Source organism: Scomber scombrus, chromosome 9 (genome assembly GCF_963691925.1).
Source record: "Scomber scombrus chromosome 9, fScoSco1.1, whole genome shotgun sequence".
Classification (NCBI taxonomy): Eukaryota; Metazoa; Chordata; class Actinopteri; order Scombriformes; family Scombridae; genus Scomber; species Scomber scombrus.
The window spans coordinates 22,213,337-22,231,179 of NC_084978.1; the positions used below are offsets into that span (position 1 = coordinate 22,213,337).

Here is a 17,843-nt window from a genome sequence, read left to right on the forward strand (position 1 = left end):
AGCTGGTAAAAACACCTAAAACTTGACTTGGGCGGAATTTATTCAGCTATCATCTAATATCTACCTGCACTGCGCTCGTGCACTCTCTCCTGCTCATCTCTCTGTCCTGCCCTCTCCTCCTTCACCTTCTCCTCCCCTCATATCTCTTCCCACCGCTCCTGCTCTGCTCCCGTAGGTCTGATATTTATAATGAATGGTGTTCTCTATGTGGGGCCTGAATGTGTGTGGTGGAGCCACGGGAGCACCACCTGAGTGATGATTCTGTCTGCCCAAGTCTCTCTCTACCTCTCTCTCTCTCTCTCTCACACACACACACACATACACAAACATAGACACACACACACACACACACACACACACACACATGCCTGACCTGCTGGGAACACAGGGTCTTGCTGTATCAGGCCTCTGTGGCAGGGGCAATTAGAAAGGTCCAGACGGAGCACAAGCTCTCTTCTCATACTGTCCCCATTAGAGAGGGAGAGACAGGCAGTGAGGAAAGACAGCGAGAGGACACACATTAACACACTGTCTCTCTCTCTCTCTCTCTCTCTCTCTCTCTCTCTCTCTCTCTCTCTCTCTCTCTCTCTCTCTCTCTCTCTATCACTCTCTCTTTCTCTCACATACACATACACACACGCACACACACACAGTGTGGCCGTACAGTAACCTTACGCTGTTCTGCGCTTGCTAAGGTGACTTGGTGGCAGACAAGCACTTACTGTACAGTGCAGTGCCTTATAATCAGCCTTCTTTCTTTCTTTCTTTCGAGTTCCTCAAATGTGTTAACCTGCTCACTAGACTTCTTAGTGACTGTCCGAGACAAGGGTCAAGCCATCATGTGGTTGTCCCTGACGTTTACTGTCAAATACTTAAATAATAATAATAGTAATACTAATAACAATACTAATACTACTACTACTAATAGTAATAATAACAATAATAATAATAATAGTACTAATGGGCTGGAGTTAGATTAAACTGTGTCGGATCTGTCCAGGCACAATGTGTTTGCCAAGATGACGACACAATGATCAATTCTCTGAATGCTGTAGAACTTGCCACACAATTAAACGAAAAATGGACTCAGAGTGTGTGAATGAATGTTTGTGTACCTATAAACAAACCCCCTTGAATCTAGTTGTACGACCAGAGTTTTTTGTACAGGAAGCAGTCATGATGATGCCAAGGACTTGGTGGCGTCCCTGTCGTCTGTCATAGATGACAGTGCGTGCATGCGTGTGTGTGTATGTGTGGCACCGATGGATGGCAAAGGGCTCATCCTTGACCAGAGACGTGCACTGAGGCCAGTGCTCTTTCTGCACTGCCTTTGTCTCCACATGAATTATCTATCGGGCCAAGTGTGGTAATCAAGCTGCTCCAGCAAGCCTTATTGCAATGTTGGTCATTTAGCCTACTAGTGATGCTCTTACCTCATTTCTTGGTCAACTCCAGTTGCATGGAAAACAAAGCAGTCAGCATGTTAAATGGGCTCAGGGAGGGCTGGGTGAATTAAAGGCCATCAAGCAGCGGCAGCTGATGCAGCACAAGCCGGCTTGGAGAGAGAGAGAGGCAGTAAACATCAAGGCACGTCGGGGCCCTGGGTCACTGGAGGACGAGCCCAAGATCATGAAAGCTAATATTTAAAAAAGGGACAAAGGTGAACACAGAGTTAAACTGTTTGCAAATAGCTGAGGCATTAGGGAGATTATGTAGATCCTAACACACCAGACAAGTAGCCAATAATTGAGAGTTGAAAAAGTTCAAGACACAATGAATGGGTTGATTGCACCTGAACACAACATGGACCGGAAATGGGGGGAACAAATGCGTTTCCTACAGTCTGCGTGTGATATTAGCATGTGGTGTTTCTTTCATCCAAAATGATATGATAAATTAGAGGTATTAATGTGAAATAATGAGTAAACTACTGTGTGATGCTGCCCTCCTATGGCCAATAACTGTACTAACAACAAGAAGAAGATACAGAAGTCCAGTTGTCTTACATTATTAGATAGTTGAGGGCAGTAGACTGTAACAGGAGTTCACAGCTGAAGAAGGCTCACAGAATGTATCCTAAATGCATCTTTCAGGAGGAGACAGGATTTCTAGCTTCAGCTCAGCTCCTGCAGGGCAACTAGTCAAAAGGAGACCTGTACAACTTTGCTGTGGTATAAAATACAGTGAAATGTAAAGATAAACTGTTAAGAGGAGGCATCCACATGCTGTACAAGCTGAACATGAACTACATTTATAGTTTGGGCAATGAGATTCAAAAGAAGTGAAAATGGTTCATGGAATTGGACTAATTTAAAGGGACATTCTGCCAATTTTGCACATAATAGACTGGTGACTTATCTCAGATTGGTGTGTGATTATCAATGATTTCTTTCCTTTATTTCAACAGTACAGTGATGAAAAGACATGAGGGGAAAGGGAGTGTGGGAAAAACAAGCAACAAAGTTGCCAAGCCTAAACCCGAAACTGTGAATGTTGCCATGTTAAATCTCTAGGCCCAATAAACTGTATTATGGGAATTGTAGGATCATGAACTTTACTCATGCCAGAGAATAAAAACATCAGAATGCTGTTTCGATGCTGAACATTCTTTTTTAAATATGTGTCCTGCAAGACCCCCAACTTTATGGAAGTGCCATAGTAAATTGGTGGAATACCACTTTAAAATCATTGTCTGCATATGTCAACATGGCACAGCCTGTCCCTTAAAATCCATTCACCAGCTCATGATCTACAACACAGCAGTATCCTACTACTGGCCTCAAACATCAGCTGTAGAGGGACGTAGACAAAACTAAAGCAGGCGCAGAGTATAAGAGCCATCCTCTTATGTCCCCTGGGGGCCCTCACATCACCTTGAACTCAGCAGAAGCTTTGTGTGAAGTTTTGCCAAGCTTATGAACATGACCTGGGGAGAGTGTGTGAGGGGTGGGAGTAGGTAGAGGATGGAGGGTAGATGAAGGGGATGCTGATCGCTCCATTACAGACAAGACAAATGATGCACAGACAGATGGCCCTTGACATCGCTGCCATATTCAGTTCGTTTCCAGTTACAAAAACCTGACCCCGGAGTAGTGGATGCTTTTATGATTATAGTCATGTCACGCGATAAATGATACAGTATGCTGACCAAAACAGAAAAATCCATCCCATCATCATAATCAAGAGAACGAATGGATAATGGATTAAGCCAAAGTTTGAATGTGTGTCCCTGCAGCAGCCACATGATGGCAGCGTAACTTAAAAGGATACTGGGGCCAGGGGCCAAAGATTTAACTCAATGGCAAGTAAAACACATCAATCATGTCAGTTCATAACTCTCAGCACCAGTTACTAATTTTACATGAAACATCCAGGGTGCAGCAGAGATGGAGACTTGAGAGTGCAGTTGCCAAAGCTCGACCTTGGACTAAAAGCTAATTTGACTGTATCACCATGAAGTGATATGGGAGTGAACACTGAAATATAATGAACTCTTGACAAGAAAGATGGAAAAACAGGTGGTGATATGATTTTCCAACGTATCAGGCTACAGATGGGTCACATGGGAGCTGTGTCTGATGTTATGATGAGAACTGAACCAGGGATGAGGTGTGAAGGGTTCATTAAAAGTTCAATTAAATTAAAAAAAACAAAAAAAAAGTTACTTTAAGTTTTGGTCTAGTCAGTAACTGTGGTCAGTTTACTTAACCTTTGGAATGCTGGCAAGTTTTAGGCCAGACTGGAACTGCACAAAATGAATCTGCATTTTTGTTGAGAAGACAAAAGAAAAGATCAATTTGTTTCAAGATTTGTTTCAAGAGTTAAAACTCATCTAAAATGTGTCTGTCACAATAGACTATGAATACAAATAAATCTAGTTTTTAAATTAATTTAATTTCAAACGTTCGTCTTCATGAATGCAGTGATTCAACATAGCTCCCATTTGGACTCTGGACCATGGGGCCTCATATGGCCCAATATAGAAAATGTGTAAGCACTATTGGCACATCTTATGTTTGCATTGACTTTATCTATTATATATATAAAAATATTATCTATTATATTAGGATTATTGAATTTTCCTTCAACTATATTCTACTGCCCCTCTTGCCTTATGTTGGTAGACTGTATATGTAGAATGTAATTATAGATTCTACACATATATATATAGTATAGAAAGTATTATATGTATGTAATGTAATGAATATATGACTCATGAGACTGATGAATTTACTTGTTCACTACAGGGGAAAACTGTGTTTAGCACTTTATAAATGACTCTATAATACTTCCACAGATCAGGTCAAGAAACAGACTGATTATTTAGCTCCTTTTACTTTTCCTCATAAGAAAATCTACATCCAAATTAGCATTGCATTTCATTAACCCTAACCCTGGCTTCACAAAATCCCATAAAACATGAGGATTGGGCATTTTCTGCTCGAGCTTCCAGAGTTTGGAAAAACGTGCCTGGTCAGACAAGTTGCCTCTGTGCCCTCTTTTAAATCACTTCTTGAAAGTTTTATCCACTTTATTACTTTATTTTCATTTGTAAAAATAAACATTTCATGCAGCCTTAGTATACAGTATATTTCTGTATTTATATGTATTTATGCACACAAGTGTTTATATGTATAAGTGTATATATGATGTGATGCATTTAAATTCTAAAAACACATTTATGTGACTATGTATAGGTTTTTGCAGGTATAGAATGTGTGTGTCATGTATACGGAGTATATGTTTGTATTCATATGTGAATATTTATTGATATTTTGCTTAACTATCTGTATAATGTATTTTCTTTTAATGTTTTTTGTAGTAACATTTAAATTAAAGCTTTTCCACAGTAAAACAGAGGCTGCCAGTAACTACTTACTCGTGTTTTGTAATATATTGAGACATTTCTACTTTATTTCTTTATTTTTCATATGAAAATTTCTAGATTTATTCCACTACATTAAGGAAAATACTAGATTTTGTACTTACTGCATTCATCTGACAGATGCAGTTAGTTACTTTTCTATTTAACATTTGACATATTTAAACATATTTAAAGAACTCTGTTATACAGCTAAGATACTAACTAATGCCAGCTAAGTGACGTAAAACTACAAAATACAGCTGATTTTGAGTAGTAATGCTTCCATACGAGTGTTTTTACATTTTTACAACTTATCATTTTAAACAAATATAACATTTTGAATGCAGGGATCGTGATCTTGCCCAAACGTTTTAGATTCGTTGTCCACTGTTGCAACGCGCTGGCTGCAATGAGGTGGAAGGTAATTACCCAGCTTTTGGAAAGTGTAAAATGTTTGCTATGTCATTCTTAACCGGATTATCCTAATAGACTGTTAGAGCTCAATTAGTCAGATTACCAACAAAAAGTTAATGGAAGGAAATCACTTAAAGGCCTCTAAGACAAAGAATACCAGCCCATTTTAAAGCGGCGTCGCACGCCGTTTTATAAAAGGAACTTTTAGGCAGGAGACAAAAATTGTAATTTCTCTCTCTCTCTCTCTCTCTCTCTCTCTCTCTCTCTCACACACACACACACACACACACACACACACACACACACACACACACACACACACACACACACACACAGAGAGAGAGAGAGAGAGAGAGAGAGAGAGAGAGAGAGAGAGAGAGAGAGAGAGAGAGAGAGAGAGAGAGAGAGAGAGAGAGAGGCTGACTCTGACACGCAACACTCAAAATACCCACGCATTCGTGCAGCGGAAGTTTTTAAGCAACCTTATCTGCAGCTTTATCTGAGTTGGAGATGTGCTGCAGAAAGACGGGTCAAAGGGGACCGCAAGGCTGCTGCAGGACGAAGCATTAGGGATATGAAACACATGCCAGACCTGTCATGTTCAATTTACAGTTGACAGAATATTTTACTACCCAGTAGAACCGAAGACGTGTTACATTTGAAGATCAATTTATGAGCAAGCGTTTAAAATCTGAATTTCTATTCTGCGATTTATGACAGAAAACTGTAAAAACTGCACATTCCCCAAAACATTACACTCAGACAGCACAGGGCCAGTGGAAATCAATCATGATGAAAACATTTTCCCATGTCTTGTGTTTCCCCCCGTGCGTTTACTTTATTTCACCAATTATTACAGCAAGAGCTGGGCCAGTGTTGACTCTCACTCCGCCTGAGAAAGATTTTACGGCCATTCATCAGCTCGCTAGGCGCACAAATAGTCTTTAAAACTATAAACACCATCGCTGGGTCGGAGACGGGGGGACCCATTTACCCCGTGGCTGTGCTAAACGCTGAAGATAAAACAAACGATAATACTGTCTGTCTCCTGTGACCGTCTCCACAGGCATTAATAGCAGGTTGAGTGCCAACCGTGCACAGGGAGACACAGGTTATGCGTCATTACGCACAGTTGTCTCCATTTTACTGCAGCCCATTGAATTGATTTATGCATTGTTATTGTTCATCTATAAATTACTGATTGTAACCTTGGCTTAATTGACATCCTCTGATTTGGCAATGGGCTGCAGAATAGCACACCTGGAGGTGATAGGATGATGGGATAATGTATGGCTCACGGGTCGATAGATTGCTGGTGACCAAACAATTCAATACAATGGCAAATCTGAAAGCTTTAGCGCAATATATTGGAACTATTGCATTGCCTTAATACCAGGGTGTCACATATGACACTTCCTCAGGATAACCTGGCCTGCAGCGTGGGTGGGAATGAGTGAGTGAGTGTGTGTGTGTGTGAGTGTGTGTGTGTGTGTGTGTGTGTGTGTGTGTGTGTGTGTGTGTGTGTGTGTGTGTGTGTGTGTGTGTGTGTGTGTGTGTGCGCGCGCGCTCGCCCAGGTTTGTTGTCATCTGTTATCGCGCCCTGATAAGGCAGACAGTGGCTCCAGAATCTCTTGGAGGCAGACAGCAGAGTGGTGTCGCTCCTGGTTTCAGGTTCCGTGTTCAGGGACCAAGTTTGTTGTCTGCTGCTGCTTTTTCTTGACGCTTGTCTGCTTCGTTTCCCCTCCGATGAGGGACAAGGCCGACATCCTAAACGCGTGTGCACGCTCCAGACTTTTCTTCTTTCTTCTGTCACATGTTAACACAATATGTGACAGGCATTCATTTCTCTCAGTGTAAACTAAACGCAGATCTCATGATATCATGTTGATGTCCACAAAGTTGGATTATCTCTCTAATGGCAATTGAGGATGTGTGTAAACATCCGTCCAAATGCTGAGCTTGTAGATTTAGGAAACATGCCTGCATTGTGCTTAATGACTATAGCTGCCATACTGAAAAATGTCCTTATAACAATACAAGCCATTTATTTCCTTTCACCTTATTTATGAATTTTATAAATCGAAGCCATCCTGAGGCAAGAAACGGGTAGATAACGCCACCAGGATGAAGAAAATGCTGATTTGATCAAATATTTTAACAAATTATCTTTAGAAATAGAATAATACGATCTGGCCTGGTTGGGTATATTTGCAGTGAATGTTAAGTGAATAGGTTATAGGCCTATAAGCAACATCAGGCCTAACATGTACAAGGCATCACTTTACGTCATATGAGGTGGGAGTACCAGTGTCTCCATACAGAGGGTCCCACTGGCTCCCTCCTCTTCACCCCCTCCTCCCTGCGTCACCGGGAGAGGGAGGCCGAGAAAAAAAACTTTGGAGTCAGAGTTGACATTCAAAATGCACACTTCACTCAAGATCAGTCTAGTGTACCAAACTAATACTTAAACCCAGTAAATATTACCAGGAAGGAGAGATAGTTTGTTGACGTCTTTTTGGTTACTTCCATATGACAGCTTAATCGGTTTTTTTTCCAGCTCTTGGCAATGTTTCCCAACCCCAGCACGTCCACTCCCTTCTCTGTAAAGGATATATTAAACCTGGAGCAGAGTCATGACGTTATGGTGTCTTCTCTGGATGTTTCTTCAAGAATGGACTGCTGCACCCTGCCGACCTCCTCCTCCACCTCCTCCTGTATGCTGGCCCGCCTGAAGCAGGAGCCTCTGCGCGACATGTCCTCCGCCACCTCGCTGTTTGGAGAAGACCTCCACGAGCCCAAAGCAGGCAGAGGCAATGCACTCAGCTTTGCTACTACCTTTTATGGGAAATCACTCATAGAGATGGATATAGTTAAGGATGGGAAAACAGATTATTTTGAGGGGAAACGCCGAAAAGGTGAGTTGATGAGAAGACAACGTTTTATTTGAAGGCCTGCGAAAAGAAAAAGGCCTACAGGCTGATCTTGTCTGATTTGTGCACTAACAAAAAAAAACAACACTCAGTTAAATCAATAATACAACAAACATTTATCCTCGATACATGCTTTTAAAGTAGATTAAAAAAAAAAAATATAAAAGTTTGGTTCAGTGTCAGCATGTTCTTATAGACCTGCTGAACTGTTTAAATGTATGAAACGGCCTGTAATACACGAGCATAAAGCTGCACTAACACATTTGACATAAATATCATTAAGATATTAAATATCATCTTAGGTGTTACTTATGTGTAAATGTCTTCATGTGTTTTTATTGAAGGTTACAGTACGCTATATCCGTAATGTGTGGCAAAGGGAATTGAACCAGCAACCTTGGCAGGATTAAATCAATTACCAATTATATATCATCATTGCTAATTTATAATATAATACATAAATATCATGTTGGTGTTAATATAATGATTATTTTAAGAATAATAACACACTCTATAAATAAATATTTATGTGGCCCTGTATGCAAGGAAGTTACATTAGCAGGAAATGGTTTGTCTTTGTGTTTGGTTTAATCAGAGGAGTTCAGTCCTGCGGCCGAGCCCGTGGATAACATAAAGCCCGAGGATCCGGACCGACCGAGGCCACGGAGACGCAGGAAGCCCCGGGTCCTCTTCTCCCAGGCACAGGTGTACGAGCTGGAGCGGCGCTTTAAACAGCAGAGATACCTGTCCGCCCCGGAGAGAGACCACCTGGCCGGGGTGCTCAAACTAACCCCGACCCAGGTGAAGATCTGGTTCCAAAACAGGAGGTACAAGTGCAAGCGGCAGAGGCAGGACCAGAGCCTGGAGATGGTGTCTCTGCCGCCGCCCAGGAGGGTGTCAGTGCCGGTGCTGGTACGGGATGGTAAGCCTTGCCTCGCTGCAGACGCGGCCACCTATAACCCGTCATACAGCATGGGCCACATCAACCATTTCACTTATAACAACTACCCGGCTTTCAGTAACTACACCAGCCCCGGCTGCAACACAAACTATGCGTGTAATTATCCAGCAGCCACAATGCAAACTATGCAAGGATCCTCCAATAACGGGAATTACATGAACTTCGGTGTAGGGGAGCTGAATAATGTCCAGAACACATTTTCCTCTAACGGTGTGTCTTCATTACATGGCATTAGGACATGGTGAAAGAAAAGATAACAGGCTTCTTGGTTGATGCATGCATAGGTACAAAGTGTCGAGATTTTTGCGGTAATTTCTCTTATATTTAATAATTTACTTTTGATAGTTGTTCGTTTTTGTTCAGCACTAGTTTTTTTGTCTGCATACATTTATTTTCGTGGCATTAAGGCATAGACGTGTAAGAGAAAATATTAAAACACGATAAAAATGAAACCGAGCATCCCCAATTCTTTAAATGCTGAATTTGCTCAGTTTTTGTTATTAATATTTTGTCACATAAAAATGTAACAAAGTATGAAATGTGTATTTCATCGGACTAAAATTAAAAAAAACACAACGCAATTGTATTTTATAATATAGCTTAGGAAATAATGAACCATATTATTATTATTATTATTATGATTTCAATGTTTATGGCATACATCTATTTAATTGTAATTACTTAAATCTGTGTGCTAATAATGTAAATATTGGCTCTGGTTTTTCTCTGCTATATGCCAAAAATTGTTGATTTAAAAACTGATAACAATAACACAATTAAGTCCATATGAATAGTATGTAATAATGAACTATAATTGACAGTAAACCATAAAGGCTGCTGGGTCACATAATGGTTGAACTGGTTGTCCTGTGGTAAAGGACCCTAACATCTGTACAACCCTCATATGGTTTGTGTCTGGTTAAAATGTTCAAGTGGCTGTTAGGAAGCTTCCTTCAATATGCTTAAACAGGGTTAAAAGGTTGTTAGAAGTTTACACATTTTACAGCCTGCTGTCAGCCACATGTACACTCTACACATGTGTTTAAAGGCTTTTGGGACAGAGATGGCTGCCAGCCATGACCTTGACCTGCATTACATTGTTTTAAATCATGCTGTGCAGAATCATTTTACACTATTAAAAATGTATCATTTGCATTAACTGAATTGGGTGTACAAGCAATTTCTGTACGATCAATGCATAAAAAGCCATCATTAAGAGTCACCGTGTTTGTTAATATGGGATGAACTCAAGATGTTACCTGGTCCAAGATATTTATCTATTTTTGGACAGTATTTGATTATTAAAAGTTCCCTTTTTGAAACATTTTTTCTGTTTTGGTAAGTCATTAATGTGTGGAAATACCATTTGTTTAAGACTCAGCCTTCAAATATAGTTAAAATATGTATAGACAGAAAGATAAGTGCTCAAAGCTTCTAACTGGAGAAACAGATTCATGCATGCTGTGTTTTAGAGACTCATTCTATGTAGTTCCTGTGTTTATGCCATCAGATTGGGGCAGAGTTTAGTCCCCTGAGACCCACAGTCCACTTGTCTAGATACAAACCCAAACACTTGATTGGCATTATCATGGTGCTAAATGCAAGAATAGTCCAATTTGCTTGACAGAGAGCCTGTGGCCTTTTCTAAGTGTGCAGTTATATGAACAGGCTAGGAACCGGCCGTGCCCGACTGCCACCACTTTACATGAGTAAGAGATGCTTAGGCATCTCTCAAGTCTCTCCACGCATACTCTGTTGTCTTCTATCTCATTTAAAACAACACAAATACACACTTCAGACACATTTTAAACATCAAGCCAACATCAAGAAGGCTTATTTATGTGTAATCAATACTGACAACATTTACATAGTTAAACAGAATAGCAACGCCAGGGAATTGCAGAAAGGGTAGCAAGGTCATGTAGCCCCTCTGGCCACCCTCTCCTCCGAGGTGTTGAAAAGGCAACGTCAGATAACAAAGCCACGCAAACCTAAAAATATCCCCCCTCACCCTCCACCCACCCTGGAAAGGGAGAGGGAAACGGGTCGGAATAATCTGCTTTTCCGGGTCTTATCTGAAGAAAGGCAGGGATGCATGCTGTTCTATCTCTGCCAGTGTGATCGCTGCCACTGCTTTTCTGAGCTTTTTCTGCTCTGCTGCAGACCAGAGCCTAGCGAACACAGGCAGAGACTGAGCAGAGTGTGCACGCTTACTTTGAAAAAAAGTACTTTTTCAGCTTGCATGCCAACTGAATTAAATATAAGGACATTTTGAAGTGCAAATACAGTGTAGCGTTCTGATCATCCAGCGAGTGACACACACAAAGCGAGTGAGTGCGGTTAGTAAGTAAGTTCATAAGTAAGGCATTTCAATAGTCCTGTTCCCTCAAAAATAGCATTAACTCATTATAATGCAGCAATAAATTACAGTAATTATACAGTACATTATTATAAATAACAATCGCAAAAAAATATTTTACATTGTTTGCACAAACACACTTTAAGATGACGACAAATGTAATCAAAACTATTATAGTTCTGTTGAGGGTTACTGAGGAATATATGAAGTAGAGTTCTTAGTATTACAAAGATGAGTCCTGCTATTGTTTCTAAACATAAACATCCTTAATACTGTTCTCATGACATCTAAGTCATAGAAGCTGCGGAACGGAAATGAACGGCAGCTCTTGTTTTGTGATGATCAGAATTCTTTTAGTCGGTTTTTCTTAAAGTGACTTTTGCTACAAGATGTCACTGTGTCTGTGTTCAACATGAGTTTTACAGCTGTAAGCAAATTATCCCAATAAGTATTCAATTGTCAGAACCCAAAATATTTTGGGTTCTGACAATTGAAATTCAATTTCTATACTTCAATCTGCGAGTATATTAACTGCACATATTAGATAAGTATGTAAATGCAGTACTGGGTGTTTAACAGGAATGTAAAGAAGAAAAGACTAATATAGGTCCTCTTACATCTGACTATAAAAAGCAATGCACAGCATTACTGCCACACTAACTGAAGATGAGCGTGGCAATTTGTGCCACCAACAAATACATCCTCTTAAAGAAGAATATATCATTTCCTATGTAGAGCACAATGTTTTGAAGAAATGCTGCATGGAGCTATAGGTGTGTACGGACAGTATTTCCCCCTCAGAAGTGGCACAGTTAAACCAGTGAGCAGTCCACATTCCAGTGAGCAGACGCTGGTGTGTAATGTGTGTGTAATATGACACGGAGCATTCAGAGTTGTTTAAATAATTTGTGCTGACCATGGGAAAGTACTGTATGTGGTTATGGTGGAGCCTCCTCAAAGAAACCTGGTCTACAGGAAGGGGAACAGCCTCTTTTTAAGGATGTAGAGAACTGTAGCGAGGAAGAGGGCCAACGCCAGGAAGATGAGCAGCTTATCAGTGAGCTCCCTGCGGTTGTACTTGGTGATGAGTTTCCTCCCGAGCTGGATGGTCCCCGTCATGGTTTTAAACTCCTCATTGGTCTCTTGCATCGTCCTCGACGAGGTCGCTGAATTAAATGTGCGTGTTAATTCGGAATGAAAACAAAATTGAACGGAATTAAGAGAAAGGCGGATTCTCTCACTAACCTAGTGATGTCATGGTGTCCTCGCTCTGCTGAACCTGTTGGGCCATCATCCGGCTGATGCTCATAAGATTCTCTGTAATGTCACTGCTTGTCTGGGCCAGCCCCTCTTTGGTCATCATGCTGAGAAACAGTTTCAAAACATGACATATCATTACTATAAATGCGCAAGTGATCGTTAAGTGTAGGATGAGGTAGATGTGAAATGTAGAGATGATGATGTTTTGTGTTTTTTTTTTTAAATGACGACATTGTGAGGATTTAGTGTGTTGTCTGAAGATAATTCGACAAGACATAAAGCTCATTCCTCTTCTTTACGAGACTGTCTCTAACAAGCAGGACACGCTGTTGGCTCACCGCTGTCTTGCAGCACTATCTGATCCACTAAGAAGCGCCTGCTTTTCCATATTGTCGATGGACAGTTTGCTGGCCAGGTTGGCTTTCCTCCAAGTCGTCTGGTTACTGTAAAAACAGACGTAGAGTATATTCAAAAAATCTTTTCATAAAGTAGGCATTAAGCAAGTTTAAGCAGGCTTCTCTCCCATCAGATTGGCAGCGTAATCAACACAGAAATATGACAAAAATACACAAAAAGGTCACATTTATAAAAGCCAGGGAATGGGGGAATATTTCAATTTCAAAACATTACCTCAGCATCTGTTTTTTGTGTCCCTCCACCTGACCGATCAAGCCTTGTTTGTCGGACTCTTTGTCCTGCTCCATCGCCATCTGCTCTAAATCCTGTCAAAGAAACGACACATCGCATAAGTCTTCTGAGCCATCTCTTATCATAAAACCGAGGACAAGTGGTTAATGCACAGCCTGTAGTGAGATATTCACAGACAGTGTTTCCTCCTGTTTTTTTTACCTGAATCCGCAATCTGAGGTTGTGAAAACTCTTCTTCACCTCTGCGTTCAGTTCTGTCAGCTGGCTCTGAGGACCTGTGCACTCATTGATATCCTAGTAAGACATGAAAACAAGGATTACACATAGCTACTATATCATTTATAGGTGCAGTTTTCGGTATCTCTAACATGTTGTTCTCATTTGAATTTTTTGAAGGAAACGCTGTGAGACTAGTGGCATTTTGACAATTTGTGTTGCTCTGTTGCATTAATAGGAGGAACTTCCACTGAAATTTAAATTTAAAATAAGGTAGCTCATTCTGTCAGGTGATAATATCTGTTAAACTGGGCCGACAAATGTGCTTTAAAAAAATAAATAAACCATTGATTAAATCACATAATGCAGGCATGTCAGTGTCTTTAGATTCCTTGTTTTGTCCTAGAAACAATTTAACAAACAATACATTTAATTTACAGTAATACAAAAACAGAGAAAAGCAGCAGATCCTGGCATTAAAGATAAAGAAATCTATGAATATTTGATTGTTTTTGCTTGATAAATGACTATTAACAATTGATTATCAAACTGTTGTTAATAATTTTTCTGCCCATTAAATAACCAATGAATAATTTCTGCAACAAGAAGCTCAGTCTATCCTAGTGGTCGACAGTATTATTTATAAATGCTTGGAAATAAGGAAGCTCATTGTGTCAAGAGCGAAAAAGCGTTAACACATTATATTATATAACATTGTATTATTGGAAATAAATGGGTGTGTATTCTCAACCTGACTTCAAGCCAGCTGGCAGCCTAGTTTGGTAGTTTCTTATCCACCTGGCAGCTACTTCCCTCACCTGCAGACAGCAGCTCAACCTGCTGCAGCTGGAAAACAGCAGCAGAAAAGCTCAATGCTAAAAACACGTTTGAGTGACAGTTTCAAACAGCAGCGCATCGCCACGAAGCACCAAATAATCTTACCACCGAAATATTCGCACCTGGATGAGAGCTTTGATTTCCAAGTCATATTTGAGTATTTCTTGTTCACATATTCGGACGTGGACCTTTGACGACGCCATGTTGCCAACGTAGCCGGCTCAAACTACGGAAAGCAGGAGGGCACATTTCATCTTCGACTGTATTTGCCCGTACAGTAAAACTGATTATATCATTTAACGTTTAAGTATTTACCAACAAACATAAAAAAAACACTTATTTAGCTGCTTTAGTAGTTCAATAACTTTCAACTAAGAATTTGCAATTTAATACACATTAAGTGAATAATTAAAATTAATCATGAAAACAAAAATGTATATTTCCCATGTACACATAATAGAGGAAACGTCTCTATGTTGACATTTGCTAGAAAAATGTGTCATTAGAGTCAAAACCTTCAGCAAAAGGTCATGAGCTAATACACTTTAAAATAAATATAATACTTAGAGACCAATGTATTTGGTTATAAATGTATTAATGAACAACTACTGAATGGATTACATCCATCACTAACATAAACAGACAAAAGGAGATAATATCAAACAAGCCACACAACTTTTTAATGGCAAGGTCATTTATACTCACAATAGCATTAAACACAATATACATAATATATACCAAACATCACCACGTCAGGGTTGCTTTAATTTAACGTAAAACACATTCAGCAAGATTTTTCAGAGTCCTTTGGGAATGATTTTTTTTGTACAAGGCACCAGTGTGGACATCACTCAGTAATCACACAGGGAACAGAGTTTAAGGCGGTTCAGGAGAAATAACCTCCGCATGAAGTGAAAGGTGAATGCTCCATTGGTTTGCAGCAGCATCAGCTCCTCTCCTGCCGAGGGAAAGTACAATGAGCACAGTTCAAGTGTTTTTTTAAGGAAATTGAAGTCAAGCATCAAAAACGTCTATAAAATGTGTAAAATCTAGGATTAACATTTTTCTCTTTTAAAAGAATTACTTGCACTACCTGGAGATGTGGAGGGGGGGCAGTTAAGGCCAATGATATCTCAGGTACCAGATGGTGTCAGTGGACAGAGCAGGTCCAAAGAGGGGGTTCAGCTGGGCCAGAATCGCGATCAGCCAGCTGACGGACAGAGTGCATGTTAAGATTACACTAACAACAGCAATATATTGTACACACACTTCAAAAATCAATAATTTGTTTTTTAAAGCATCTAATAAAGTTTCATTCTGAATTTAGGTCCACATTTCTTACGATGACCTGTTTGTTAGATTATCTCATACAGCATTAAGTAAGGGGGCCTCTGGGAAACAGCTTCACTTGGCTGCAACTTTCTGCTTTGTCTCTACTGCCCTCTTTTGCCCATCTGACATGTAACAAGACACCAGCTGCACACTTTACATGCAGCTGTGATGGTAAATAATTTACCTTGTCACACCAATGCTCTATTCATTAAAATACTATCTCCGGTGACAGCAATACTCACAAATTATGTCAGCAGGATCAACTCTATTCGTTCCAGTATTGATAATGAATATTTTAAAAACCTGATTCTTGGTTTTGACCTATCATACGCTCTGTGTACACATTATGCACTTACAGCAAATGACCTATTATCAGTTTATGAAGCACACATAGCTAAAACTAATCAGGTTAAATACAACAGACTGCAATAATAAATCCTGCCTTAATGAAGATTATATTAAAATATTATATTGTTCAGTTTTTATTGAAGCTGTTTTATAGGAGTGTCAATTTGACTTCATGGTCACTTTGGAAGCTGCACTTTGTGTTGCTGATTAATTATACTGCATTTTAAGTATATGTTTAATCTTTTTTCTCACCATCCAAGTTATATTTGATAAACATAACCTATAAACAAAAATGCAAGATAAAAACCTGATAATACTTACAACAGGTAGCAGCAAACAGCAGTTAACACCAGCATTGTGACAATCACTCTGTGGGAATAGGAGAAAAACATTTAAAAAGGCATACTTAACATCAAATGACTGCTTACAATGCGAGTACATCCAAGACATTCATTTACACAGGGGGATCTCGTGATTCAAGTGACAGGCTGGCAAATAGGGGAAGTTACAATAGGCATATTTTCCAGAGATAGGGTATATTTACACTTGAGTGTGGTATCTAAAAAAAAAGGAAATAAACCATATAGAATTATGGTAGTGAGATGTGGAAAAAAAAGGTTAACATTAAGAGATAACGAGGAGGAAGTTTTTTCTCCACCTGAGGAGGCAGTTCTGTCAGATTAGCCTCGGGGAGCTAACACTAACTTTTGCTTAATGTTAAGCAGCTCACAACTTTCTTAAAACGTTCAGCCAACGTTGAAAAACTTTTAAACAATTGTAAACATCTGTTAATATGTCAAATAAGAGTCACGGAACAACACAAGATACGAAAAAAACAATTTAAAAGCGAGCATGTCTGTTTGTATCCAGCTGAGAGCTAACTCGGTGAAGCTAACAAACTCACCCTCTGTTTGGTCCTTTGGGGATAAACCAGGGCAGCACTCCTCCAACTAAACCCCAAAACAGCGTCACCACAGACATGGAGATCACAAAACTTAGTCCTGCCATGGCGGCGGTGAGTTTAAATGTATCTCAGAAGTAGATAGTTGGACTTCAGGCAACTTTAACTGAGTCCAGCTGCTCGACGTAACGACAGAGAGAAGGCAGCACGAATCACATGACCACCAGCCACAGAGGCGATGACGTCAGGAGTCCCGCTGTTGTGTTGCTTTGACACTTACTTACTTATTACTTGACATGTTATTACTGTTTAAAGGCTCCCCGAAGTGGGTAAGTATGTTAATAAAATATCAAGAAGATGATGGAAGTCTTTCTTGAGTAAATACTGAAAGTTGTACGAGCAAATGTCTGAGTTTTCACAACAGTTTTACTTTGTTATAGTCTTCCTACACTAGAAAGACTTCCTCCAAAAGTTCAGTCACTGGGAAAAAGTGACACCTATAGGCTCCTTTGTTAACATTACACACATATTAATATCAATAACATTAGTGGTTCTCAAACTTTTTGCATCAAGGACTACTAAACGGACCAATGACCCCCCATTTGATAACATTTGTCCCAGGATCCCATCTGAACATGCTCTTAGATGTTTTATTACAAAAAGTGTATGAATAACCATAACTAAAATAGTATATATACTCTGTCATTGTGTTACTTATGGATTGAATTACAATATAGATAAATTATTTCCATTTTTGCTGTGGACCCCGTGAA

General features: G+C 39.8%; 3 protein-coding genes across 4 annotated transcripts; 1 reads left to right on the forward strand and 2 right to left on the reverse strand.

The window, feature by feature from the left end:
• Positions 1-7,844: 7,844 nt before the first annotated feature.
• nkx2.5 (NK2 homeobox 5) lies at positions 7,845-9,414 on the forward strand. Its single transcript, XM_062425997.1, has 2 exons — positions 7,845-8,193; positions 8,804-9,414. Exons 1-2 carry the CDS (start codon positions 7,845-7,847, stop codon positions 9,412-9,414), a joined length of 960 nt encoding a protein of 319 aa, XP_062281981.1.
• A 1,558-nt stretch (positions 9,415-10,972) lies between these two features.
• Positions 10,973-14,698, reverse strand: bnip1a (BCL2 interacting protein 1a). The gene is made up of 6 exons (XM_062425657.1): positions 14,612-14,698; positions 13,638-13,730; positions 13,419-13,510; positions 13,127-13,231; positions 12,774-12,892; positions 10,973-12,694 (listed from the first exon to the last, which is right to left on the reverse strand). The coding sequence occupies exons 1-6, from the start codon at positions 14,690-14,692 to the stop codon at positions 12,498-12,500; spliced, it is 687 nt and encodes a 228-aa protein (XP_062281641.1). The 5' UTR covers positions 14,693-14,698; the 3' UTR covers positions 10,973-12,497.
• A 449-nt stretch (positions 14,699-15,147) lies between these two features.
• atp6v0e1 (ATPase H+ transporting V0 subunit e1) lies at positions 15,148-17,266 on the reverse strand. 2 transcript variants are annotated; one of them, XM_062425595.1, is made up of 4 exons: positions 17,074-17,266; positions 16,491-16,538; positions 15,583-15,699; positions 15,148-15,447 (listed from the first exon to the last, which is right to left on the reverse strand). In XM_062425595.1, exons 1-3 carry the CDS (start codon positions 17,175-17,177, stop codon positions 15,606-15,608), a joined length of 246 nt encoding a protein of 81 aa, XP_062281579.1. In that variant the 5' UTR covers positions 17,178-17,266; the 3' UTR covers positions 15,148-15,447; positions 15,583-15,605. The 2 variants fall into 2 exon arrangements, with proteins under 2 accessions (XP_062281579.1, XP_062281580.1); XM_062425596.1 differs by having other exon boundaries at positions 15,580-15,699.
• Positions 17,267-17,843: the final 577 nt, after the last annotated feature.

What these genes read in the sequence shown, in the direction of transcription:
- nkx2.5 (XM_062425997.1), top strand. Translation starts at nt 7,845, where the DNA reads ATGTTTCCCAACCCCAGCACGTCCACTCCCTTCTCTGTAAAGGATATA. An exon ending in TGAGGGGAAACGCCGAAAAG is followed by an intron (nt 8,194 to 8,803) that starts GTGAGTTGATGA and finishes TGGTTTAATCAG; the next exon opens with AGGAGTTCAGTCCTGCGGCC.
- bnip1a (XM_062425657.1), bottom strand. Translation starts at nt 14,692, where the DNA reads ATGGCGTCGTCAAAGGTCCACGTCCGAATATGTGAACAAGAAATACTC. An exon ending in AAATCAAAGCTCTCATCCAG is followed by an intron (nt 13,731 to 14,611) that starts GTGCGAATATTT and finishes ATGTCTTACTAG; the next exon opens with GATATCAATGAGTGCACAGG. An exon ending in GGACACCATGACATCACTAG is followed by an intron (nt 12,695 to 12,773) that starts GTTAGTGAGAGA and finishes CATTTAATTCAG; the next exon opens with CGACCTCGTCGAGGACGATG.
- atp6v0e1 (XM_062425595.1), bottom strand. Translation starts at nt 17,177, where the DNA reads ATGGCAGGACTAAGTTTTGTGATCTCCATGTCTGTGGTGACGCTGTTT. An exon ending in CCCAAAGGACCAAACAGAGG is followed by an intron (nt 16,539 to 17,073) that starts GTGAGTTTGTTA and finishes CTATTCCCACAG; the next exon opens with AGTGATTGTCACAATGCTGG. An exon ending in GCTGTTTGCTGCTACCTGTT is followed by an intron (nt 15,700 to 16,490) that starts GTAAGTATTATC and finishes TCTGTCCGTCAG; the next exon opens with CTGGCTGATCGCGATTCTGG.